General features: G+C 33.3%; 2 protein-coding genes across 2 annotated transcripts; both read left to right on the forward strand.

Annotated features, from left to right (window-relative positions):
• The first annotated feature begins 51 nt into the window (after window positions 1-51).
• LOC126738392 (WD repeat-containing protein 20) lies at window positions 52-18,753 on the forward strand. Its single transcript, XM_050443704.1, has 4 exons — window positions 52-358; window positions 2,923-3,359; window positions 3,412-3,666; window positions 13,398-18,753. Exons 1-4 carry the CDS (start codon window positions 198-200, stop codon window positions 13,904-13,906), a joined length of 1,362 nt encoding a protein of 453 aa, XP_050299661.1. The 5' UTR covers window positions 52-197; the 3' UTR covers window positions 13,907-18,753.
• A 137-nt stretch (window positions 18,754-18,890) lies between these two features.
• LOC126738696 (putative nuclease HARBI1) lies at window positions 18,891-22,760 on the forward strand. Its single transcript, XM_050444135.1, has 3 exons — window positions 18,891-19,270; window positions 20,524-21,301; window positions 22,737-22,760. The coding sequence occupies exons 1-3, from the start codon at window positions 18,972-18,974 to the stop codon at window positions 22,758-22,760; spliced, it is 1,101 nt and encodes a 366-aa protein (XP_050300092.1). The 5' UTR covers window positions 18,891-18,971.
• The last annotated feature ends 3,891 nt before the right edge of the window (window positions 22,761-26,651 follow it).

Below are 26,651 nucleotides of genomic sequence, written 5' to 3' on the forward strand. Positions count from 1 at the left end.
GTGCTGACATCTGACGTAGAAAAAAATAATGACACGATTCCTAACCTCAAACTGAAACGTCAACAGCTGTCAAAGAAAAAAAATTAAAAACTGAAATTCGGTGTTTTTTTTTTGTTTGAAAAAAATGTAGTTTTTCTATTATATTTGCGATGGGATAGATAAGGACTGGGGCGCGATGTTTTCGTACACGATATAACATGTTGTCTTGTCAGTTACATCACCAGTCTAACATGGCAAGGGCAGATACGATGTGCAACCAGTCCTTGTTGGACGCGGGGGGCGAAAGGCCCCTCGAACGGCCCCTGGGCGAACCGGGCGATGTCAAGACCAGTTTTGTCACTAGAGAAGGAGTTTATAGGTAGGTTGAGTTATTTACTTTATTTATTAATTAGTCCTTTTCACTTTTATAAGTTTTTTTTTCAAACCAAGTTACAAAAACCTAGTGTAAACATAATGCACTGATTTTGTGCATTATGACAACCACTAATCCTTTTCTTATAACTATATTTCTTATGTACTAAAACTGCTTATCTACAAAGAGTTTCATTTTGTTCTGATATGCAAAGATTTTTTAATAATTGGTCAATATTAACTGTATCAAAGGCATCATAGGAGGGACTGCAGATAGAAACTGTTTTTTTTTCCAGTGTATTTATTAAATACAGTATATAAATTTTTTGAAATTGTAAAGGATTTAAGTAGAAAATATATTGAGAAGTTGGCTTATACCATCATTAATTTCAGATAATACAAACATTTAATAATCCCTTACTAATTATACATTTACATTGCTGCAGGAATACTTATACATATGGAAACATTGTACATGTACTTTAAATCTCATTTATACTGACTGTCCTTTTTACTCATTGGCAGAGCTCTTTAAATGTATATTTATTGACTAAATTTGTTTCCTTTCATATTTTAGTAATTTTTTACTATTTTTATTAGCCTTGTAGTGTTTTATTGACAATCCATATACATTATGATGTCAATGGAAATAAACAATTTAATTTGATACTCGGCTGGTGTTGAGATTTTTTGACATACAGTGCAGAGTAGTGCAGGTACTTGATAGAAAGGGATATCGAGAAGACTGTAGGGGAGCTTTCTAAACTCTCGGGATACTCACACTTTCTTCACACTATATCCTTGAGAATTTGCTATTTGTAAGCCAAAATAAGAGCTCATTTATATCTCATAGAGACATCCACGGTCATGACAGTAGAAACAGAATGAAACTGGTTGCGTCATATTGGAGGCTGAAAATGTGTCGAGAGTGAACCAGGGTATTGGTCAATAAAATTTTCTAATGTGCTGTCGGAAGGTATAAAAGGCTTACCATTTAAGTGATATAGGAGTAAAGTCATTTATTACATTTACATTTATTTATTTACAGACTTGCCATTTTACAATAAATAGAACTAATTACTAAATACAGTATAGATATACATTGCTATACAAAAAAAAAAAAAAAATTAAAGTATATATCACAATATATGCCTTAAAGATCCTCTAAACCTTGCCTCTGAAGTTCCAAAAAAATCTACAGATTGTTGCATAGAGTTTGCATTATTTAACATTCTTGTAATAGGGTTATTTTTGCCATAATTTGTAAAATGGTAAGGAACATAAAAAACGTTAGTATGCCAATTCCTTCTTATAGGTACATTCAGACATACTAGATTTAAGAGATCTGGACAATCAATTACACCATTAATAATTTTGTGAAGTAAACGAATTTCAAGATTTAGTCTCCTCCCTTCCAAAGTATCAATATTAAGTAGCGATCTTAATTCACTATAAGAATAATCATCTCTGATATAACCACACCTGTAACCAATATAATGAAGAAACTTATTCTGCACTCGCTCAATTGCAGTTACATCTGTGACATAACAAGGGTTCCAGATAGGTGAGCAATACTCCAGAACACTTCTAACTAGCGAGCAATATAGTTTCTTTATCGTAAAAATTGAAAAGTCCTTACTAGACCATATGATGAAACCTCTAACATTCTATGAGCCCGAGAGATAGTGCCCGATATATGAATATCAAATGATAATTTGCTGTCCAATACAACACCCAGATCCTTCATTTCATAGGTAACCTTTAATAAGAATAATTGTAAGAAATAGGACTTTTTACTCTTGAAAATGATATTTGATAGCATTTTTTTACGTTAAGATCCATATGATTTGCTTGACACCAGCCTTAAAAATTATCAATGTCTTCCTGAAAAAGCTTAACATCAGTCATTGTTCTAATAGGCCGAAATATCTTTACATCATCTGCAAACATTAGTACCGAGCTATTTTTTATATTTTGAGGTAAATCTAATAGGAACAAATTGAACAGAAGGGGACCGCAGTGTGACCCTTGAGGTACCCCTGATGAAACAATTATAGGTCTAGACACCGAACTACCATATTTGACTCTCTGCATTCTATCAGTTAGAAAACTATTTAACCAATCAGCTACCCTACCGCTAATTCCCAAGGCCCTTAACTTTGCAACCAAGAAATTATGGTCCACTCTATCAAAGACCTTGGAAAAGTCATATTGTTATGTAACTCCTTTTATTCCTTTGATGAGTACTTGAAATTTTAATTTTCTTTTTTAAATAAGTATTTTACATTTTATAAAAAGTCTTCCTGTGTATTAATCTACTTATTTGTATGCAAATTTTAACCAGATGTCTGTGTTTAATTGTGATAAAATATTGCATTCTTATTGAGTTTTTAGTTTATGGAACATTCATTTTTGTAATGTATTGCCATAAATAAATTGAATTGAACTGTACCATGCTTCTTCTATTCTCTTCAAATAGCAGTTTAGCAAAGAAATTCAAGTTATGTTCTTTTTATGCTTTATTCCATACTAAATGCACTAATCCACCTATTCTTTAAAATTAATTTCCAGACTAATGACGTTAAGTGAGTATTCAAGGCCCAACCGAGTAACTTACCAATCCCAAGGACAAACCCCGCCGCAAGTCAATGTATCTCTAGTCACCTTAGCGGATCAAGGGGACAGAATTTGCTTCAACCACGGCAGAGAATTGTACGTGTACGTGTACAAAGGCATAAAAAAGGCCGCAGACCTAAACAAACCGTTGGAAAAAAAGATCTACAAGGGCACAAACCCTACTTGTCACGATTTCAATGAGACCACCGCCAACGGCGATAGCGTCAGCTTATTGATAGGTTTTAGTACCGGTCAGATCCAGCTTATAGATCCGATCAAAAAAGAACTGAGTAAACTGTTTAACGAGGAACGACTTATAGATAAAAGTAAAGTGACTTGTTTAAAATGGGTTCCTGGTAGTCGGTCCTTGTTTCTTGCCGCACACGCTTCAGGTATGACGAGCATGATTTTTTTGAAATTTAATAATAATTTGGTTGTTTTTAGGTCAGTTCTATGTTTATAATGAAGAGTTGCCGTGTGGCAGTACAGCTCCACACTATCAACCCTTTAAGGCGGGCGAGAATTTTTCGGTTAATACTTGCAAAACGAAATCTACCAGGAATCCGTTGTTCAGGTGGTACCTGGGCACTGGGGCCGCCATCAATCAGTTAGCTTTTAGCCCTAACGGGTCTCAACTGGCTGTCGTTACTCAGGATGGATTGTTACGGGTATTTCAGTACGACAGTATGGAGCTTTTAGGTAATTATGAATTTATTGAGTAAGAGGAAGAATTACTACATTTTATAGGCTTTTAACCAATGATAGACTTAACATTTTTACATAAAAGAAATATATACCCAACAATAACTAATATAAAAATATAAAATTGCTATAGAGTAGTATAGAGGATATGGCCTATTAATAAGTTACAGCTTGCATTGGTTCGGGTCAAAAAAATTGAAGATGTAAAAGCTAGAAAGTTGTACATGAAATAATAAAAGATGGAAATGCAAAACACACTATACATAAGGATATGTATTCTTCACCTAGCATTATATTTTAAAGTAATAGATTGTCCATTAACAAAATGATATGAGTTGGCTTGTTGTCTGGCTATATTAGTACAACCTTGATCATACCTTCATCTCAATCGAGTGCAAGTTTTCAAAACAGTTAATTATTATTGTTTTTTTTTAAAACCTCTGTCTTAACTGTACATTGTGTAAAAAAATAGGACACTGTCATTTTAAATGTTTTTTTAAAGAGCATGATTTGCTTGGTTGGAGGTTTTATTCAGAGAACGTAAGCCTTTAAACCCTGAAACTATTTGACTGAATTTTTCATAAAAAAAGTACCTACAATTTAAGGTGTGCAAAAATTGGTTTGATTTGTCCACAATTGAAAGATATATTTAAGAGATATATAAGTACATAACATATACGATAACATAAGTACTGAGTACATCGAGTAAGCGACACGCGCGTACAATTATTCCGGTCTTTATTGGCATTTTTATTTTCACACAGTACCTACTTAATAATAACCATAAGTTACACCATTCGAATCGTAACAGTGTCTCGGTTTGAGTTCTGTAAAAAAAAAATTAGTTCCGGCGAGGGCGTGAGCAATAACTTAAGTTATTTAAATCGATATTTCTTATTAAAATCATCTATTTCAATACGCCCTGCCTAGCGGCTCATGTTCCGGTTGTTCTACTGTTATCAGTCGAACAAATCCGGGCATCGATTGTCAAGGTCAGTGCGGCCGCCTGTTTCATCTCAAGTGCGTCAGGCTTCCGGCGACCATCAATGATTTATCACCGGACTCAGGAATTAAATGGTTTTGCAGGGACTGCTCTGCTACTAACACCAAGGTCGTTGGCGCTTCTACGGGGGCCAATGAAAAGGTTCTTCAGGAGCTCCTTAAAAAGGTCAACTTTATTATGTCTGATGTAGCAGCTTTAAAATCAGCTCAGTCGGGATTTACGGACTCGCTAAACTTTTTTAGTGGGAAAATAGACGATTTCTCAGTCCAAATGGAGAAAGTAAATACTCTATCTAAGACTGTGGGGAACATGCAGCACGAATTGGTCGAAGTGCGTAAGGAGTGTATGTCTTTGAGGTCCCAAATTGAATTAATGCAGCAGGATAGTCGTAAATATATTGCTGAATTATGTGTCATCCCCGAGAAGAAACAGGAAAACGTCCTCACTCTCGTAAAGGAGTTAGGTTCTTTCATTGGGAGTAACATTCAAGATGACAATATCGTGTCATGTCATAGGTTGCCAGATATGCTAAGGGTACAAATAGTTCAACCCAATCCAAAAACATAGTGGTCAAATTCTCATCCGTAGCTAAAAGAAACGATTTATTAATGCCGCTAAATTGAAAAGAAATCACGGGTTAAAGGCAACAGACTTAGGATTTGAACATGGCCCAAAAATATTTGTTAACGAACACCTTTCACCCTACTATAAGCAACTTCACAAGAAAGCTAGGGAATTTTGTAAAAATTCTAACTTCAAATTTTGCTGGGTGAAAGAAATGAAAGTTTTCATAAAGAGGGACGAGAACAGCAAAGCCATTAATATTATTAACGAGCACACTCTGTTTTCCGTGCTAGCATCACTATAAACCATATCTTCTAATTAGTACTTTTGTAATTTCTTGTGGCAACTTACAACTTTTTTTTTTAATGACTTCGTCTCAGCAATTTTTTATTTACTACCAAAACACCAGAGGCCTTAGGACAAAGACAGTAGACTTTTATCAGTCTGCCTGCACCTGTCTATACGATTGTATCTCAATAACCGAGTCTTGGTTAAATCCCAACGTCCTGGACTCGGAGCTGTTTCCTGACAACTATAACGTTTTTAGACTTGATAGGAACGCTAACATTAGTGGCAGAAGTGATGGTGGCGGTGTCTTATTGGCGATTCGTGACGTATACCACACGGAACTTGTCTCTTGGTGGTGTAATTCTAACACAATAATCGAAGACATATGGGTGAGCGTTACTTTAGAGGGGGGCAGAAAATTATTTTTATGCACTGTTTATATTCCACCTCATGCGGCAGTAAATAACTATCTAAACTTTTTAAAATATTATAAGCACTAATATTAATAGTTATTTTTTAATAATGGGTGACTTTAATCTACCTAATTTAATATGGTCACAAAAACCGAATGTTAAGGATTTATTGCCTATCAACGCCACTGATCCTTGCTGCAAAGCATTTTCTGATGCTTTTTACTTTAATAATCTAAAGCAATTTAATCACGTCTTTAATGCTCGTGATAAAATTCTGGATCTTATTATTTCTAATTCTACAAAAGTTATTGTAAATAAAAGTATGGATCCATTTTTGCCTGAAGATAGCCATCACATGTCTTTGCATATGAGTGTTAATTTAATGTCGGAGAAAAACATTATTAGTAATTCATATACCAAGTTAAAATTTAATAATGCCAATTACGACACTATCAATGAAATTATTATTTCGACTCATTGGGACAAATTATTTTTATCTAAAGATGTAAATATTAACATTGCATGTTTTTATACAGTTTTAGATAACATTGTTATTAACCACATCCCTAGAATTAAGATCAATAGGGGACAATACCCTCTATGGTTTTCCAAACACACAATCAATCTAATTAAAAATAAATTAAACGCACATAAAATGTGGAAACTGTACCGAAGACAATCTGATTACGACAACTTTTCAAATTTACGCAAAACAGTAAAGATTAATATACGCAATGATTACAAAAATTATATCTATAAAACAGAAATAAACATTGTCAAAGACGTTAAATATTTCTGGTCATTTTTTCACAACAAAAAAAAACACTAAAAACTTACCAATAAAAATGAAATTTAATGAAGCTTCTAATTGTGTTGACCTTAGTGAACTCTTTTCTAAGTATTTTAGTGGAGTATTTGAACCTTCTGTTACACCAACTTTAATTGAGCCTAGTCAATGTCAAGAATGTTTTGTAGTTGACAATATTAATGTAAATAACATTAAATCCGCACTTTTATCTATGGATCCTAAAAAGGGACCTGGCCCAGACGGTTTTCCTTCATTTTTTTTGAAGTCTTGTCCTAGCTTGTGCGAGCCTTTGCATATTTTGTATAATCAATGTTTATCCAGCAGCATTTTTCCTAATATTTGGAAAACAGCTCAAATTGTGCCAGTATTTAAATCTGGAGAAAAAACTTATGTACGGAATTACAGGCCTATTTCCCTACTTAGTCACTTTGGTAAACTTTTTGAATCTTTGTTGTTAAAACAATTATTCTTTAAGGTCAAAGAAGCTATTGATGTTAACCAACATGGCTTTTTCCAAAAAAGATCGGTAATAACCAACTTAATACCATTTATTCAGAGTATAAACGAAAGTATGGATAGTGGTCTGGAAACTTGTGCCGTGTACACCGACTTTTCCAAGGCTTTTGATAAGGTACATCATCCTACACTTTTCGTGAAGTTGGAGAATTTCGGTGTCCACGGAGCCCTGCTCAAACTCATTAAAAGTTATCTAACAAATCGCTCTCAGTACGTTGTCGTAAATGGAGTAAAGTCTTCTTGTACAACCGTAACTTCAGGAGTACCGCAAGGTTCTCATTTGGGACCGATTTTGTTCTCTATTTTTTTAAACAACATTGGTCAATGTTTCTCTACCTGTAGATATCTTGCATATGCAGATGACCTAAAAATCTTTACAACAATTAAGAAGGTATCAGATTTTCGAGCCCTGCAATCTGATCTTGCAAATTTTGAAAGGTACTGTACCTTAAATAAATTATTTATTAATCCAGAAAAATGTCATTCTATACTTTTTAGCAGAAAACTCAGAACAAAACAAATGTGATGTCTATCTCGGGGGCACTATCCTGAAATATGTGGAGTTTATTAAGGATTTAGGTGTGACGTTGAATTCCAGACTGCTCTTCGACGTTCATATAGAAAACATTGTTCATAAAGATCTAAAAAATCTAGGTTTTATAACTCGAATTACAAAGGGTTTTAGTAATCAATCATCATTAATATTATTATATAATGCGTTCGTTAAACCTACTATAGAATATGCGACAGTGGCTTGGAATCCGATGTATCACAAATATATTGACCAAATTGAAAGAGTTCAACGAAAGTTTGTAAATATAGTAAATTTTCGCTTTAATAGACAGAGACATTTTTTTACTTACTATGATAAGTTAAAATGTTATGGTATGAAGCCCTTAGAGAGTCGTAGAAACAATTTTGATTTAATATTGATTGATTTATAAAATTATTAATAATTTAATAGACTGCCGTTTCTGCCTGGAAATTTACATATCAACGTTAATAAGATCGACCTTTAGCATCTCAAGATATTCTTCAAACTATTTGTCTAACTCTCCATTGTTCAGATGCGCCCGTAGTTTTAATAATTTTCAAGAAACTAATTTGAATAATGATATATTTTTCTCCAGTATGCCTTCATTTAAGCGATACTTAAAAAATTCCACCTAATTTCGTAAAGAACGATAAATATTGTCCTTTTTTCCCTATTGTCATTATTCATATGTATATATGCTTCTTTATTGTTTATAAGAGATACTATTAAATAAATTAGTTAGGTTTATATTGCTTGGTGTATTTGTTAAGTTTGGTGAAAATGTAATGTTTGGCAAAGCGCTTACTTGTATTTAAATTCATAAGATACTTTGTGCTTTCCTGTTATTGGATTGCTTAGTCTATCTGTAGGAGAGCCTTGTACTTAAATAAATAAATAAAGAGTATGGCTTGAAGAGTTTTTGGAGATGGTAAATGAAAACAGTGTCTTCAATATTTGCAAATTGTATTGAAGAATTCTGAGGGCAAAGGCATTGACCGCGTGCGATCAAAAGATGAACAATTTGCATTTAGCAATTAAGAGTGGTCAATTCTTTAGTTACTTCATTAAGATTCTCTTCTAGAAACTGGAAACTCCCACCATTATAAAGAGACTTTAAATAAGCAATTCAAATTTTCTCATTCATTTTTCAGAAGTAATGTCAATTTGGATAACTTACTCACAGTGGGTTTATGGACATTATACATTGCTTTTCAACATATAACAATAATTTCCTGCTCATGAGTTAAGCTATCTTTTAAAACCTTTTTGATTGTATAAAGTTATTACAATCCTTTAATGAACTGATCTTGCATGCCTTCATCCATGCTTTCTTTAACATGGGGTTTATAGGAAATGTGAAAAACTGCTTATTTTTATAAGTCGCTTGACAATTAATGACGTAAATATTCTTACATAAGGGATATTTACATATATAGTTTTGTCCTAGTTTTAGATTGTGACAAAGAAATGATCCTGAAAAAATGATGAATCCTGAAATTTTTGTTAGTTTCATAAAATCAAGTAAATAATAAGTTTTAAGTACCTAAATATTCTTACAGGCGTATGTTTTTTCCATTCATTCAGATGCCGGTAAGAGAGCGAAATTGCCTTCTCGAAACTACACGGCCTGTTAAGCATATGCCATATAAAATGCGGTCATTTTTTTTATAGTTTCTTAGCTTGCAGGTGTTTTCGTTATACTTCTGCTGAAGAACTAAGTTTCATTAAAATCAAATTAATTCTAATCTTAACAAAATTGATCTGTACTCAAATTTCGCACAAAATTTGTCCAGGTATTGAGGTCAGTATGTTTTGTGTCAGTTGTGATTAGTTTTCATTTAGGTGACACCTGGTATAAAAAAAAAATTCTAAAAAAGCTGAATTATATGGTTGCAAAAGAACTAATAAATAAACAGTAAAAACATTGAATCCAACATACACATTGGCGATTTTGCATAAGTAGTTAAAGTTGTGAATTATTGGCAAACGCAATTCGTATGAATCGTATTCGTATTGTATAAATACATTGATCCAAAACGCCGTGACATACAGCATATTATACCTTTATACAATAGTATTGTATAATATTTATGATTTAATTTTAGTACGATGATACGAATCACTAAGTTAGTACGATTCGTATGATTCGAATCTCCACCTCTCTACCTCTTAACTCTAGTTCACTGCACACTGATTTGTAGCATTCGTCGCACGTTTCAGTACAAATCGGTGCGTAGTTTGAGGGTACTCTTTGAATTCAAACACCTGTTTGAATGAAAATTTGTCCTGCCGTTTCCGTGTTTATTTCCAAACCGCGCTGTTGTGAAACAAGCACGAAAACGGAAATAAAAAACGTTACACTGTATTTGTTACATAACTAAGTCTAAATTTGCATGCAATAATTCGAAGAATTAGGGTCAATTGGGGTAAATGTAAACCGGGGTAATTGTAGACACATCTAAAATAAGAAACACAACAACATTTAGATTTCAAATTTGGCGCGAAGCTCACTATTCGAGTCGTGCCGACGTCGGGCGAACTCGGTTTCCCTCGAAATTTTACTCCTGTTTGTGCTCTTCTTGCATTAGTTGGCTGATGCAATTTGATGTGTTTCATGGTTTTATGTTGAATTTCGGCACTGAAGTTTTCGAATGCAAATCATCGAGGTAAGTTAGATATTTCATTTGGACATTGTTTGTTATACTATTGTGTCTATTTTACGCCTAAATGTCTGTCGACAAATTTTATAATCACTAAAATAATTCAGTGTTTACATTTCCCCCTAATAGGGTAATTGTAAACATAATAAAATTAGTGTCTCGCCGATAATTTATGTAAAATGAGTAATTTCTTTGTCTTGTTGCAGTGTAAAGATGCCTCGTACTTATGTAAGGAAAAAAGAAGCACCTTCTTATACAACTGAAGATGTTGCGAATGCCGTTGCAGATGTCCAAGATAAAAATAAAACGTATCGTCAAGCAGAAACGTTCTATGGTGTTCCCAGATCAGTTATTTACCAAAGGATAGGAGGAAGAAAGACTCTATTAAATGTGACAAAGGGTGGACCTTCCTAAGTTTTATCCTCAGATATCGAAAATGAAATAGTGAAATGTTTATTGGCACGTACTGCGATGGGTCTACCATATGACAAAGCAGAACTTAGACAACTGGTTGGAGAGTATGTTAATGCAAAAGGTTTAAGAACATCATTTAAAAATGAAGTACCGGGAGAAGACTAGTACTACTCATTCATGAGAAAACATCCTGAACTGTCTCTTAAGAAACCGGAACATTTGCAAAAACTGCGGAAGGATACTAGAAAACCTGAGATCGTCTACCATTTTTTTGATGACCTGAAAAGAATCATTGATGAAAATAATTTAGATGATAAAGGAAGCTTTATTTTTAATGCTGACGAGTCAGGTTTTAATAATGATCCCTATCGTATTAGGGCAATTGGAGAGAAAGGAAAGGCCCTGTGCCGGATATCTGGAGGCTCTGGAAGAGAGTCGACGACAGTCTTAGGATGGGTTTCTGCCGATAGAAAAGCACTTCCACCGTTCATCGTATTCAAGGGAGCTGGAGTTCAGGCTCGTTGGACTTCCAATAACGCCTATTCAGGAACTCTATATGCGGTCTCCACTAATGGATGAATGGAAGAGCCGCAATTTTTCCAGTGGTTTACGACAGGGTTTATACCTCACATTAAAGATTTAAGAACTTCCCAAAACCTTCTAGATCAAGCAGCTCTACTGTTATATGATGGTCACAGCAGTCATATGAGCGTCAGAATTATTGAAGAGGCAATGCACAACAATACTATTTTGATAAAGTTTCCAAGCTATCTTACGGATAAGCTTCAGCCTTTAGACAAGTGTGTCTTCGGGCCCTTAAAGGTGAACTGGAATAAACAATTGGTGAAGTTTGGTAAGGAACAAATGGGACGAGGGTGTGGACGGCTAACTAAGGAAAAATTTACCGAATTACTTGGTATTACTTGGCAAGAGTCTATGGTTTCTAGCAATATTATATCTGGATTTAAAAATACTGGCGTATTCCCAGTTCGTTTGTCGAAACAAATTCCCACAAAATGAATTTACACCAGAAGACTTGGCCAAATACGAAGCTGCCCTCAAAGCTCCGAAATCTGTAACATCCGATGCTATTATTATCCAACCAGTATCCTCTAAATCAACTGTTGTTGCAATTTCTGAACCAAACCCACTTCTACCCACGGTCGACGATCAAATGCCTTCAACTTCATCATGTTGTAGTCAACATCATTCAGTGTCATCGGCTGAAAGCCGAAAGCAGCCTTCTACATCGTCAACTGACTACCAAAAATTATTAGTGGCATCTACCCATAGTCCGCAACCATCGACGTCATCGTCTATCAGTAAATCGACAGAAATTATCGATATTTTCTTGCCACTCAGCCGCCGTGAAGATATTGTTGAAGAGAAAAAACAAGTCATACCGAGATTAAAGCAACAAAGATATGGAGAGGTATTAACGACCAACCAAGTCTTGGAAAGACTAAGAGAAGCACAAGAGAAGAAGAAAAAAAAGGCTAATCTGAAAACGGACAACAAAAAGTTAGAGCCGAAATTGAAAAAAATGAGAAGTGAACCAGTTGCAGAGTCGGAAAGTTCTAATGGAGAAATAAGTCTAGGTGATACTGATGATGAAATAGATTGGGCACAACCGGAAAAACAAGATATAGAGCTTAAAACAGTCGAGAGTTCTTCAGACTTGTCCACAGGGAAATTTATTCTTGTGCAGTTCAAAGGTGGAAAGAGAAAGACTACTCTTTTTAAACATGTGTGTTTAATTGAAGCTGTGGATGAAAAATTAACGGAAATCAAAGTGACTTGTCTTAAATCCTGGGAAGCATCAAAAATGCTTTTCAACATTGTTGAAACTGATGTCAATTATATAACCTTGAATCAAATCATTGGTGTGCTTCCCGATCCTGGCATTCAAATGAAGGGAGAGAGAATACTATACAACTTTCCAGCAATAGTTCCTGTTTATGAGCAGAACTAATTTTTTATACCTATAATATTATTATAATTACATACTTAGAATAAATGTCTTTTATTAGCGTTCTCAAAAATAGTTTAGTTTTAGTTAAAATAAACAGAACTGTTAGAAAATATTTACTTTTATCTCGATTTTTCATTTATATTGCAAGCAAAACCTTTAAGGTCACATTATTTTCGGGTAAATGTAAACACGACTTATATCAAAAAATATTTTGCTATACAGCGACTTTATATAGTTTGTTTACATTTGCCCCAGGTTTTTTTCTGGTAGAGTAAATGTGTCAAGAAATGCTTGTTTACAATTACCCCTAAAGAGTAGGGGCAAATGTAAACGGACAAGCATGTTGAATATATTTTTTTCATCTTAATGTGACTTGTAATTACAGAAAACCACTAGTAATTATCAAAGAAGATACTATGAGCTATGTGACTGCTAATTTACATATATAACATAATGCGTGATGTCCACAAAAATCTTTTAGCAAGTCAAAACATTAAATATCGTCCACAATTACCCCAATTGACCCTATTAAACTATTAACCTAATAATTTTCAGGAACAGCAAGGAGCTACTTCGGAGGCCTGCTATGCGTCTCATGGTCAGGAGACGGTCGCCTAATAGCGGTAGGGGGCGAAGACGATCTCGTGACCATCTACAGCAACGAACAAAAGCGAGTGATCGCCCGCGCCCAGGGTCATCGCTCGTGGGTCGCAGCCGTTTCCTTCGATCGGTTTCTCTCCGATTGGGGCGTAGAGTCGGGGGGCTGCTACCGCATCGGTTCGGTGGGTCATGACACCCAAATCTGCCTGTGGGAACTACCGGAGCCCGATAATCTGCTGGTGCCCCACCGACCGAGGGCGAAACGACGCAGCGACCCGTTACAACTGGTCGGCACGGCCGCCTGTCCCAGATTGGACGAGTGTCCGGTGCTCGAGCCGTTGGTTTGTAAGAAAATCGCCCACGAGCGTCTCACTTCGCTCATTTTCCGCCCCGATTGTCTCATTACCGCTTGTCAGGACGGGTACGTGTATACGTGGGCCAGGCCGCCCCGACCGCCCACGTAATATCGTCTTAAAATTATTAGGTTTAGGATGATTGTTGGTATTCTTATTGGGCTGTTTTAGCCAAAGTGTGTCGGTTTTTTGGCTGGCGAAGCGGCTTTTATTGCTGACGGGTTTTAGAATATGTATTTTCATCAAGCGAGTTTTATACAGTTATACAGGGTGTTTTATAATATTACGGTATCGCTTTGATCCTTGATTTGGTAAATGTGACTACGGCCGGAATAAGGGATGGTTAGGACAGCAAGGCTAATGGTGGTAAATCGGTGATTTGCGGGTCACCGAAGGAATTGGTTTTTGTTGTTATTATGAGGAAGTTGAAGCGGTCGCTTTTTTTTATACGGGGGTGTATTCAAAAGATTTTTGGGATCAAATTAGAGCTCGTCTTAGTTAAATATTGATCGGTATTGAAAAATTGGTTTTAGTTTGTGATTTGATTATTTGAATGTTGTCACTTCAATTTTTCTACCCTTTTCAGAAAAAAACCTATTGAGGATGTTTTAATAATTAATCCCAACATAACATATTTTTTTACAAATATTTGATGTTAATTTCGTTTTTTTCCAGGAAGCCAGGAATTTGAAATAATTTAAAATTATATAAATAATTTGAAATTTTTCTACTTTTTTCAGGCTCTTGAAGTGATTTGTCCCTTTTCTGATAAAGTCAAAATAATTTTGTCCTTTTTCCAGGAATTTAAACAGATTTTTACACTTTTCCTGCCAGTTGGAGTAACTTTTGGCTTTTTTCCAGGATTTTAAGTTATTTTTTGACTGTAGGTCACTTTTTTCAAAATTGAAGTAATCATTTTCATTTTCCAGCAATTTTCACTAGTTTTTGCCGTTTTTCAGGATTATCAGGTGATTTTTTTGTCTTTTTCCAGTGAATTCTATCATAAGTTAGATCCTATTTTAGAATTTTTCATTAGTTTATACCCCTGCAATATTTTAAAATTTTTACAGTTTCGAACCTTTTGAGGGCATCTTCAATATTTTATTTACAAATATTTGAAGCTTATTTTGTCTGCTTCCTGGCAAGGGTTTTTTTTTCCTATTTTTATTAAATGTGAATTTTTTACTTTTCCTAGGGATTTCGAGTAATTTTTGTCCCTTTCCAGAAATTTCAAGTAATTTCGTGCCGTTTTTTCCTTTTTTAACCCCTTCAAACCTGATTTTTTTTAATAGAGCAAAAGATAATATATACAATATGTATATATATTTTTTTTAATCATTTAAACAAAAAAAAGTGTGTGCATAATTGTGCACAGGGGGCTTGTACCACAATATAATAATACCTTTGCAAAGTAAATAAATAGATATTCATATACTTGCATAACATATTTATTGATGAAATTATACATTTTTATTTTTTAAAAAATGCGTAAAGAAAAATTTGACATTAGAATGGAATACATGTGGTATAAGCATAGTATAACAAAACAAAATTACTTTCTATGATACAATAAAAAACAGTTTCTTTATTTTTTTAAACAAATGTGCACATTACATTTTTCACAAAAAAATTAGTCTTCCTATTGCAATTTGAGTACTTGCATCGTTTTCCTTCTTTGGCTCCATCAAGTTGAGGCATATGATCAAGACTATCATACCGAATTGCAGGAATAGTTCTGGTTTCTTCATGCCCTAATATTTGTTTTTTTCGCGGTATTGGTGGTGTCTCGCTGCCACTAGGTCTACCTCTTTTATTACTTTGAACTGTCTTATTTGCCTTGATTAAACTTTCACCAAGCCGCATTTTGAATTCCAAAAGTCATAATTGTTCTTTTATTGGAATATTGAGGATCTTACAATCTTGTCGATATTTAAACCAACTATTTACTGCAGGAAAATCCACTGCATGAAAAATCATTCTTAGGGTCCATTTTCTTGAATGAATATAAATTCTATATAAACTTATCATCTTATCCAGAAGATCAACACCGCCCCTAGTTTTAAAGTTTTACGATTTCTGGTCTTGGTACATCTATATAGCATTTTTTATTCTTATCCCATCTAACAACAGTATCTTTATTCCCAACAGCGACAAAATTTGAAGCCAAAACTACACTACGATTGTCCATCCATTTTACCAAAACAACATCATTATCCTTACTCTTTAGTTGTTCGTAAGTCCCTCTTCCTTGCCTTTTCATATCTTTGTCGCTGCTCAATGGTGGGTTCCTAAATCGATTGACTTTAACGGTTCCCGCTGCTGATTTTTTTTTTTTGACTTGAGAACTTGAAGGGCAGCATAGGAAGAAAAATAGTTGTCAAAGTATAATTTGTGCCCTTCATTTGTTATTCTTTCGGAAAGTTGAAGTACTATTGTGACACCAAATCCAAACTTTTTCATTAAATCGGCACTTAATCCTGTAGACCCGCCTTGGTATAAAATAAAGTCATAGGCCATTCCCGATTTTCCACATAGAACAAACGATTTTATTCCCCAGGGTGTAGGTTTGTTTTTTATGTATTGAATAACAGAAAAATGTCCTCTAAAGGGAATAATCTGCTCGTTAATGCAAAGATTCTCTTCCAATTTCAATTCCAGACATCGTTTTCGAATACCTTCATATAAAGGTCTTACCTTATAAAATTTATTTTTTGTATCTTTGGGAATGTCTAAGTTGTTTACACAATGCAAGTTAGAACGGAGTTGAAAAAAACGGTCTCTTGACATAGTTTCCCCAAAAATGTTGATACGCAAAGTTTTATTCCAATATAAACGTACTTGCGGAAACTTCAAGCACCCTGCTATAATGTGTAGTCCAAACAAGCTTTTTATTTCATCTGAAGTTGTAGTTTTGAATCTAGTTTTATCATTTTGAAAAGCGTACATGTTGGTAACATCGCCTATATATTTACCGAAGTATTGTAATGGATCTTGAACCTCAGACACAACAGACGTATTGATATCCGTTTCTTCTTTCCATACAAAGTCGGGAGGCAAAAAATCATCTTTAGTCCATTTTATAGATTCTTTCGACGTGACAATTTTGCTGAATTCGTACTGTTGTGATGTAGGGGGACCAGCAAAAATCTCGTCATCCCAGTGCAGCTCCGGTATTTCCACTGTAGTGGGCCCTTCTTTATCAGCACCCAGGCGAACGATATTTTGCGCACTGGGTTCAGATTCTTCAAATTTATATAAATTATTACACTCCCATTCCTCCTCACTAAGTTCAATGTCGGAGGTTGATTTTAAAAATTGCAATAAAACTGCAGCATCTTTTTCATTTTCTGGGTCGTACATTTTCCCTAAAAAAATACACCCTGTATCTACTAACGTCAAAATAAAATAAACACTAATAAGATATAAAAAAAATTATTTTATTATTCTTATGCTAAAAATGTATATAAATCGAATAAGTATAAAAAATATAACGTCAAGATCGGGTGTGCATAATGCAACATGTGCAACATGTTTTTATGCTTATAAAGACATATTTTTATCAAAATACTCTAGAAACTAAATTTGTCTATCCCTGTGCTAAATATTTGTGCAAAAAACATTTTAGATTTCATTGATTATTATGGATTTATTTTTACTTACCACAGCTGATTTGGTGCATGGCGGCTATTGCCAATAAATAAATGAAAATTCTGATACTCCTTCCATCTATCGTATCCCAAATCGATAAAACTTTAGAGAAAACTGTACAACTTATTTATCCAGAGTAATATTACAGACTAGTTTAAACTTATACCACTTGAAATAACTGTGCATAATTATGAGATATACCCCCAGAGGGTCTTAAAGGGTTAATAAATTTGAAATAATTTTCCACTTTTTCCAGGCATTTGAATCAATTTTTATCTTTTTCAGTTTAGAAGTGATTTGTGCCTTTTACCCCAGGAATTTGAGGCAGTTTTTGTTTTTTTGAAATTGAACCAATTCTTTGCATTTTCCATTAATTTGAAGTAATTTTTCACTTTTAATGAACTTAAAATGATTTTGTCCTCTTTCTAGGAATAGGACACATTTTTTTGCACTTTTCCAGCCACTTGAAGTCTTTTTCGACTTTTCCCGGGGAGTTTAACTAATTTTGAGCCTTTTTCAGGCATGTTAGGCAATATTTTTGTCATTTTCCAGGATTTTAAAGTAATTCTCGCTCTTCTAAATGTTTTTAAAAATTGAATTAACTCTTTCATTTTCCGTTAAATTTTATGTAAAGTTTAGTCTTTTTTTAATAAATTTGAAGTAATTTTTTATCAGTGTTTTCCAGGCACTTGACATAATTTTTTCAGTAAATTGAAAAGAATTGTTGACTTGAGGTGAATTTTTATATTCACCAGTAAATTTAAAGCAATTTAAAATTTTAAGCAACAAGCATCACTTTTCATTATACTCTTAAATGTGCATTATTATTAATCCCTGTATGGTAATTTGTGTGATTGTGATTGCCCTGAAGATGGATAATCAAAGCGAAACCTATCGAATTTTAAATTATTCAAACAAATAAAATAAAATTTTAAAACATCCTGATTTATTAGAAATAAGACTTGCTTTATGGACCTAAGGCAACCAACGATGACATTCCAATATAACTAAAAGCTTCTTTGAGTGTAAAGTTTAAAAGCTTCACTAGCCACCAATTCAAACCGTATAAAACTAAATAAAAAGTGGCTCTAAGAGTGTATTTTTGTATGTTTTTGTAATATATTTTGTACCATATTAACGATATCTGTATATATATATACATATAAGGGTAGTATTATTTATATGCCTTTAAAGCTGATGAATTTGTGAATAATTTAATTAAGTGAACAGTGAATTTTGATCTTGTATGTATGACTTGATACCATTTTTAAATATTATTAATAATAATAATAAACAGGCAAAATGTTTAATTGCAGTGTGTTTTTTTGTGTACAAGGTCCCCAAATGACCTTAGATTTTTAGTTATTAGACCTTGCAGGAGACATGTTACGCGATTTTCGTCTCATCACATTGTTAGTTAAGGCCGGTCGTCCATTTATTCGAGATGTCGTCCACAATTTGTTTGCGACAATTGTCCGAAAACAAATGTCGTAAGAAAATAAGCTGAGCTCGTCCACTTGTACGCATCATGTCGTCGGACGAGGATGCAATTTTATTACTCGCGTTGGTTCACCGACGTAGAAAAAGAAAACAAAAAAGAAAGTTTTGGGTTCATCCATACTTTACTGCCAATCAAGAGAAAATTGCATTCGTAAGCGGCAGATCAAAAGAAATCATCGAAGATCCTATAAAATTTCAATCGTTCTACAGAATGTCACGAGATAGCTTTCTTGTATTACTTTATAAACTGGAACCCCTTATCGCCAAGCAAAATACAAAATTTCGTGAGTCTATAACACCTGAAGAAAAATTAATAATAACGTTGCGGTAAGTAAAAAATTATTTTTATCATTTCTTTATTACACAGAAAGTAATTGACGGGGATAAACTAACCTGTAAACAACATTGTAACAATAAACTTAGTAGTAGTAGTAACTGCAAGTAGAAAATCAATAATCGTCATCGCTTGGAGATATTAATGGTGATGGAGCACTTGAGATGGTTGAATATGAACATGGTGTTATTGATTGATTGGGTATATTTACATTTCTCGAATAAGATGGTGCTGTTAATTGAATGTACTGCGGGGACTCAGTACGTGTCGAGGAGCTCTTTGACAGTAGTCGATCGGAACCATCTTGTGGAAATCTGGGATAGGTTTCTTGAGGATATGTTATACCACCTAAGTTTAGCAAGTCTGATGATTGTGTATGTGATATATTAACGGCTTCAAAAGAACGTGTTTGTGGCTCTGATGGATATATTATATCACCTATTGTTTGCATGGTTCGCATTTTAGACTGATGCTTCTGAGTATGGTTCATTCTGTGTATATCCGGTAAAAGGCTTTTTAAAAATTGCAAATCCGGATCGTCGATTTCTTTTGTAGTATTTTTAAAATGGAAATAATCTATAGCGCATTTCTCCAATGGATTTAATTTTGCTTGTCTCAGTTTTTGAGTTTTAGTATCAGTATGAAATTTAGCTAGGGTTTTCTGTTTTTTAAAAATAGGTTCTAAAATATTTTCAACATTTTTATTTGCCACTATTTCGGTTTCATTTGTTGCAGAACATTGATCCAAATTATCGCTGGCAACTTCATTAACATCGCTAGAACTGCTATCCTTATCTTCTTCTTCTACTAGTTGTTGTAAAAGAATATTACTCTGTTGACTTCTAGATTTGAAAAAAAGGTATAAGAAAATAGTATTCAGCCAAATAATAGGTTTTCTTAGGTTTTGCTGCAGAACCAGATGGAGGCTTTTGTCTTAAGTGTCGGGCATAGGCGGATCGAATATTTTTCCATTTTTCTTTGCAGGCTGCACTTGAAATGAAATTGTAACTAAAGTTTTCAATTTCTTATTATATCGAGTATGGCACATAAATAAAATATAAATATAATGCACGATTCCATTAAAGATGTAATCAAAAACAAGAGAAATTTATATTTTAGAAACAAATTTTAAAGCATTTTACGCTTGGTTTTTGTAAAATTATTTGTCAAAAATATTTAATAGTGCTGTTTATTACTATGAAGTTTACACACATATTATTATGACATATTTTATTTTATTTTACAGATACTTTGCTACGGGATTAAGTTTTAAGCAATTGTCTTTTCATTTTATGAGGGGTGACAGTACCATAGGACGAATAGTCGAAGAAGTATCGGATAGTATTTGGGAATGTTTGCGCGAGGAATATATGCCCGTTCCTAACGAAGAAATATGGATTGCCACAGCAAAGAGGTTTAACGATTTATGGAATTTGCCAAACTGTGTAGTAAGTATTGAGGGCAAGCATATTAGAATAAACTGTCCTGCTAAATCTGAATCGGCATTTTACAATTATAAAAATTATTTTTTTATACAGTTGTTAGCTATCGCAGATGCCGACAGTAACTTTATTGCTATTGATGTGGGTGCTTATGGCAGAAATGGCGATGGTGCCGTTTTCCGTAGATCAAGTATTGATGGTATATATTTTAAAGCAGGCACACTGAATTTTCCACAATCGCAGCCATTACCAAAGGAGCCACATGAGCCGACTTTTCCGTACTACCTTGTAGGTGATGCAGCATTTCCACTTTCAACGCATTTGCTGAAACCATTTCCAATGAGAGGAATAACAAATCAAAAACGGATATTTAATTATAGGCTGTCACGAGCTCGTCGAAGTGTCGAATGTGCCTTTGGAATATTGGTTTCGAAATTTAAATTACTTCAAGGTCCTATTCTCTGTTCCTCAGAAAAAACTGACAAAATTGTGAAAGCATTATGCATCTTGCATAATTTCATTCGAAAACGTGAAGGAAAACTGTCCAAAATTGTCCCCCTGACGTTCAGGGCCTTATGTTTAGTGAAAACTCTCCCTTGCAAAACAAAGAAAGCTGTAAGTTCCTTGGTATTACCATTGATGGTCGCCTTCGCTTCGAAGATCATATCCTAAATCTTGCATCAAAATTATCCTCTGGATGCTTTGCAGTAAGAATGGCGGGGCATGAGCTGGGAGGGGTAGTTGCACGTTCAGTGTACTTTTCTCTTATTGAGTCCCACCTTCGTTATGGCTTGCCTTTTTGGGGTTTAAGCAACAAGGGATTATTAAACATAATTTTTGTGATTCAAAAAAAGGCAGTTAGATACCTATGTTCCGCTGGGTAAAGAGATTCTTGTAAACCTCTCTTTATATCTCAAAAAATCCTAACTCTATTTTTCTCTTTTTATCTTAGAAACAGCTACTCTTATTCATAAATGTCCTAAACCTCCCTCTAACACTGGTCACATGACTCGCCAGGTTAACGATTTTCCCTTACCAATCCCTACATCCTTCCTCACGAAGAACTCACTTATATACCTTAGCAAAAAAATTTACAACCATGTTCCTCTATGTATCAGACAAATTTTAGAAGTTAAGAGATTCAAAAAGGAATTAAAATCACTTTTATTATCCAGGGCATATTATAGCCTTGACGATTTTTTTAATGATACCTTTTAACCTGTGCTCTGACATCATTTTAGTGTTTTAGTTTTGTTTCCTGTTAAATAATGTAATTTACTTCTTCTAAATTCTGTTTTATTGACAGCTTTACTTATTTTTTAATGAAATGTATCAAAAAGATGCTTTTTTTTCTCAATCTGTTTTGTTATGATTAATTTTGGTAATGTGTATAAATTTTATGGTAAAGTGTTTTAGATGTTATGTTTGTTTGAAATTTAAAGTGAATTTGGAATTTTTTAGTTTTTAGGCTGCTTGTACACAAGATTTTGCTGTCTTACGTAATATAGCACATTTTCTTTCTATCAGTTCAAGACGATTCTGAGAGTGTTACTTTACAGTTACTTCAACCTGATCCCCAATGAAATACAGAAGAAGCTCTTGCTCTTCGAGAAAGACTTTGTCAATATGTTAATCAGCCATATGCAGCTTTGCCATGGCAAGCCCAATATGCTCTAAATTAAAACAATATAACAAATTATTTCAGTCTTACCTGTTTCATTGAATCCCTTTCCAACTTCATTCCATGTTTTTTCCTGAATTTGTCTGTTTGAATATTCACTTGAAGTGTAATCATATAATACCCTGTACTTTTCAACAGCTTTCACAAATTTAAGAACACACACGTTCACTGTATTGAACAAATGACAAATGTCACTTGAAAACACAGCAAGCAGTGTCATATACAAATTGTCGCAGGTAAGTACTGGCTCGTTTGCGACGTCCCGTCCGTTTAATGTACGAGAGGCAATTTAAAACTATGAGTTCTGATAAAAAGTTGTGAACAAATGTATTTTAGGTGGACGACCGGCCTAAGATGTAAGTTATAAGAATGCAGGCTATCCTAAAGGTTAACATGATTATTTTTCAATAGAACTTGTTGGGTTGTTTTTGTCATTTTCTTTAAAAATCTGCCATAGGGATTCATGGGATGCATAAATCTGAGCTACAAAGAGACCATTTTCACCATCAAATATGTTACTATAACTTACATATTTGGAGTTTGACCTGGCAAAATGAGCCAAAGGATACATAATAAAAATAAATTATTTGGGAAATTTTTCTTAAAATACACTGTTGCACTACAAGTTTTCATAATTTCAATGATATTACTTCTCGGTTCAAATGTGTGAGCCAACCTCACAATACCAACTGACAGGCTCCTAAGGAATTGTCATTTATTTGATCACTTTTCTAAAAACATTTATTTATAATGTACTTCCACAATAAGTTCAATAACATAAAAATAAGCACCAACATTTACTCGTCTTGGCCGATATAATAATAAAAATAAAATATAAAGTTAAATGCATTATATAAAATTATAAATCACCTTGTGAACTTGCAACAAAAACAGTATCTTTCCCAGTCTTCTTTATAATTTCAAGTACCTCCTCAGCTGATAAGGTTGTCTTCACTTTGACCTGTTGGCCCTCGAGGTTTATCGAGAAGTTTTCAATCTTATCTAAAAAGCAATTAATACTTTGAGAGGTTATGGAGGGAGGAAAGCCACTACTAACCCTTCTGTTTATTTAGGACTCTCTCTACTGCCCCAGAGCAGCCTTCGCAGGTCATTTTTACGTTGAATTCGTGCACTTGGGCCTGAACATAGAAGATCAAAATTTGAAATTTCACAATTATGTGGACTTACCATGATTTTATTGTAGATGCGAATAATTCCCGGAATAAAATTACGTGTCTTCGGCTTCAAGATGTTCGTTTATTTATGAATAATCCACAAAAGTGGTTATTGTAAAAAAAATTGTTATCTTGACATTATAGAAACTTTAATGTCAATGTCAAAAGGAGACGTGTTTGACGGATTTCTGTATTTTAAGATTTGTAGGTGAAAAGAGACTTGACTTAGTTTAGCCACAGTGTGGCCAGGTCTTGCGGAAAAAAACTCGGAGCTGGTGACTTCGTATGTGTTTAACGCGTTTTTGCAAAGTCTAGTGTAAAAAAAGTCAAATTTCTGGTAACCAAAAAATGATCAATTTTGTATGAACTATTTGAAATATAATTTATATATTGGCTGTGAAATTGCTACATAGCAAAGGCCTAAAGGCTCCCTATATTCGTTATGTTCTTGAGTGCGTTTACCTGGGATAATTTTATTTATTTAGAATATTAATTTATGAGCCGAAACCTGCCAAAATAGGAAATGTAATAGGTAACACATTGTTATTTAATTAGCATTTAGTTTGTAAAAAGCAATTTATGTTAATGAATTTAAGTTATATAGTAAACTTAGCCTTGTATATTTAAAAAAAATATGTTTTCTATATAGCAATAATTACTCCATTTAAAATTAAAAAAAAACATTATGACAATAAATTAATAATTAAAACAATACCGACAATTTGTGTTTTAGTTAAACAATTAAAATACATATTAAAAGTAACTCGACAACTGGAGACTACTTATATAAACTAAGACAATAATGAAGTAAAGATATTAATAAATTAGTAGAATATTACTTATATTTCAAATATTTCTTATATTGTAATGCATTTACCTATATACCTAACTAGTTAGACATAAAATCAAACGTTAGTATATACATGGACGTATTTACACTGGTAAATTTAGCTCTCTTACCTAAATTATGATCAAATACTGAATGTCATAAATATTGAAATAAAGAATCTGGAGGAAACCCTCTCAGCCTAAAAGAACCGACAACGTCACTATTTTGGTATAAATTTGATTTCATAAAAAAAATCAATTGGATTAAAGGCTACTTATGTAAACGAACTCAATTGACTATGTGCTCTATGGTTTTAGAATTTACTTTGTCAGTTTTATTGAATTTAATCCCCAAAAAAAAAGTTTGAAAATTAACGGAAGACTTAATGGCATGAATTTATAAAATATATTATTATTCTCTATATTTGTATAAGGTTGTTCTCATTAAAAAAAATCAACTGAATTAAATATTACTTATGTAAACGAACCCAATGTATGAAGTGAAGTTAGCGATTATGTCAAAGAAATGGCGTTTGCTATGCAGCAACAGTTATTCATATCGCGAACATTTTAAGAAAACTACATACAAATTTATAGTTATAACCAAAAAATGATAAATTATTTGTGAACTATTTCAAAAATCATTTATATTATAGCTAGGAAGTTGCTACGTGGCAAAGACCTAAAAGCTCCCTATATTAGTTATGTTTTTAAGTGCGTTTACCTGTTATACCTGTTTATAATTACAACCAAAAAATGCGAATAATTCCCGGAATAAAATTACGTGTCTTCGGCTTCAAGATGTTCGTTTATTTATGAATAATCCACAAAAGTGGTTATTGTAAAAAAAAATTGTTATCTTGACATTATAGAAACTTTAATGTCAATGTCAAAAGGAGACGTGTTTGACGGATTTCTGTATTTTAAAATTTGTAGGTGAAAAGAGAGTTGACTTAGTTTAGCCACATTGTGGCCAGGTCTTGCGGAAAAAAACTCGGAGCTGGTGGCTTCATATGTGTTTAACGCGTTTTTGCAAAGTCTAGTGTAAAAAAAGTCAAATTTCTGGGATTCGGAATATTTTTTTTATATCATGAAATGACTTCAGTCAATATTAAACAGATAGATTTTCACTTTTTAGTATTTGGAGATAAAAAGGGACTTGTATTATGGACACGTGGTTTTACCTTGGTTCGGTTAACAGGTCTTTCGAAAAAACTCACTCAGATCTGTTGACTTTAAGATATATTAATATTAATCTTTTTTACATTTACCTATAATTTGTTTTTAGCATAAAATGACGCCTGCCAATGTCAAATGACAACAATAATAGATTTTTATTTCTTAAGATTTCAAGGTAAAAAAGTGGCAGGTATTACTGTTAGGTGGCTTTGACTTATTCAAGATCACCCTGTTGCCAGGTTTTAAGAATTTCCTTTTTTTTAAATATGTAATAATATTGTCTGAAAACCTCAAGTACTGTAATATAGCTAGTAGTAATTTATGATCTATTGTATCAAAGTCCAGCAGGGTTAAAAACGTTATTTCTTTAATATGATGTTTGGCTCTGAGATCATTAATCACGCTCAAAAGACTTGTGGATGTTAAATTGGATTTGGAAGCCTAATTGACAATCTGATATTATTTTTAATTCCGAAACCTAAGCCTTTAGCAGCATTTAAAATATATGATGTTTGTTTTTGATATATTAAGACATAGTCTGCTCGAGTCACACCAGTCCATTAACCATCTTACCTGTGCGAAGTTTGATTGTAATTATAATTATGCTGACAACTTTGAAGACTTACTTTTGCTATGTAGTCTCACCTTAAGATACTCTGTGCAACACATGTATAAAGAAGTTAAATCCGTACCTGGTCTAACCTGTTGCTGCGTAGTACAGGCCATACGTACTTGATCGACTTTTGTCCATAACCTCAATCAATCAATCAATCAAAAGCTTTATTGTCAAGAAATTGTTACAATTTGTAGACAAAGCTGTAAAACAAAAAAGACACAAAAATATAAACAAAACAAAATTAAAAAATAAATAAATAAATAAATAGAATAGAATATCTACAATATATACAGATTAATACAATTTGAAAATAGTAAGTAGTCAAAAATATTATTATAAAATATACAATTTAATGTATACAATGTCAAAAAAAAAATCATTAAAAAATCTCTCTATGATAAAAAAAATGTAAAAAATGTTTAAAAAAATAAAAAATCCTAAAATAGCTACACA

Source organism: Anthonomus grandis, chromosome 7, assembly GCF_022605725.1.
Source record: "Anthonomus grandis grandis chromosome 7, icAntGran1.3, whole genome shotgun sequence".
Taxonomy (NCBI): Eukaryota; Metazoa; Arthropoda; class Insecta; order Coleoptera; family Curculionidae; genus Anthonomus; species Anthonomus grandis.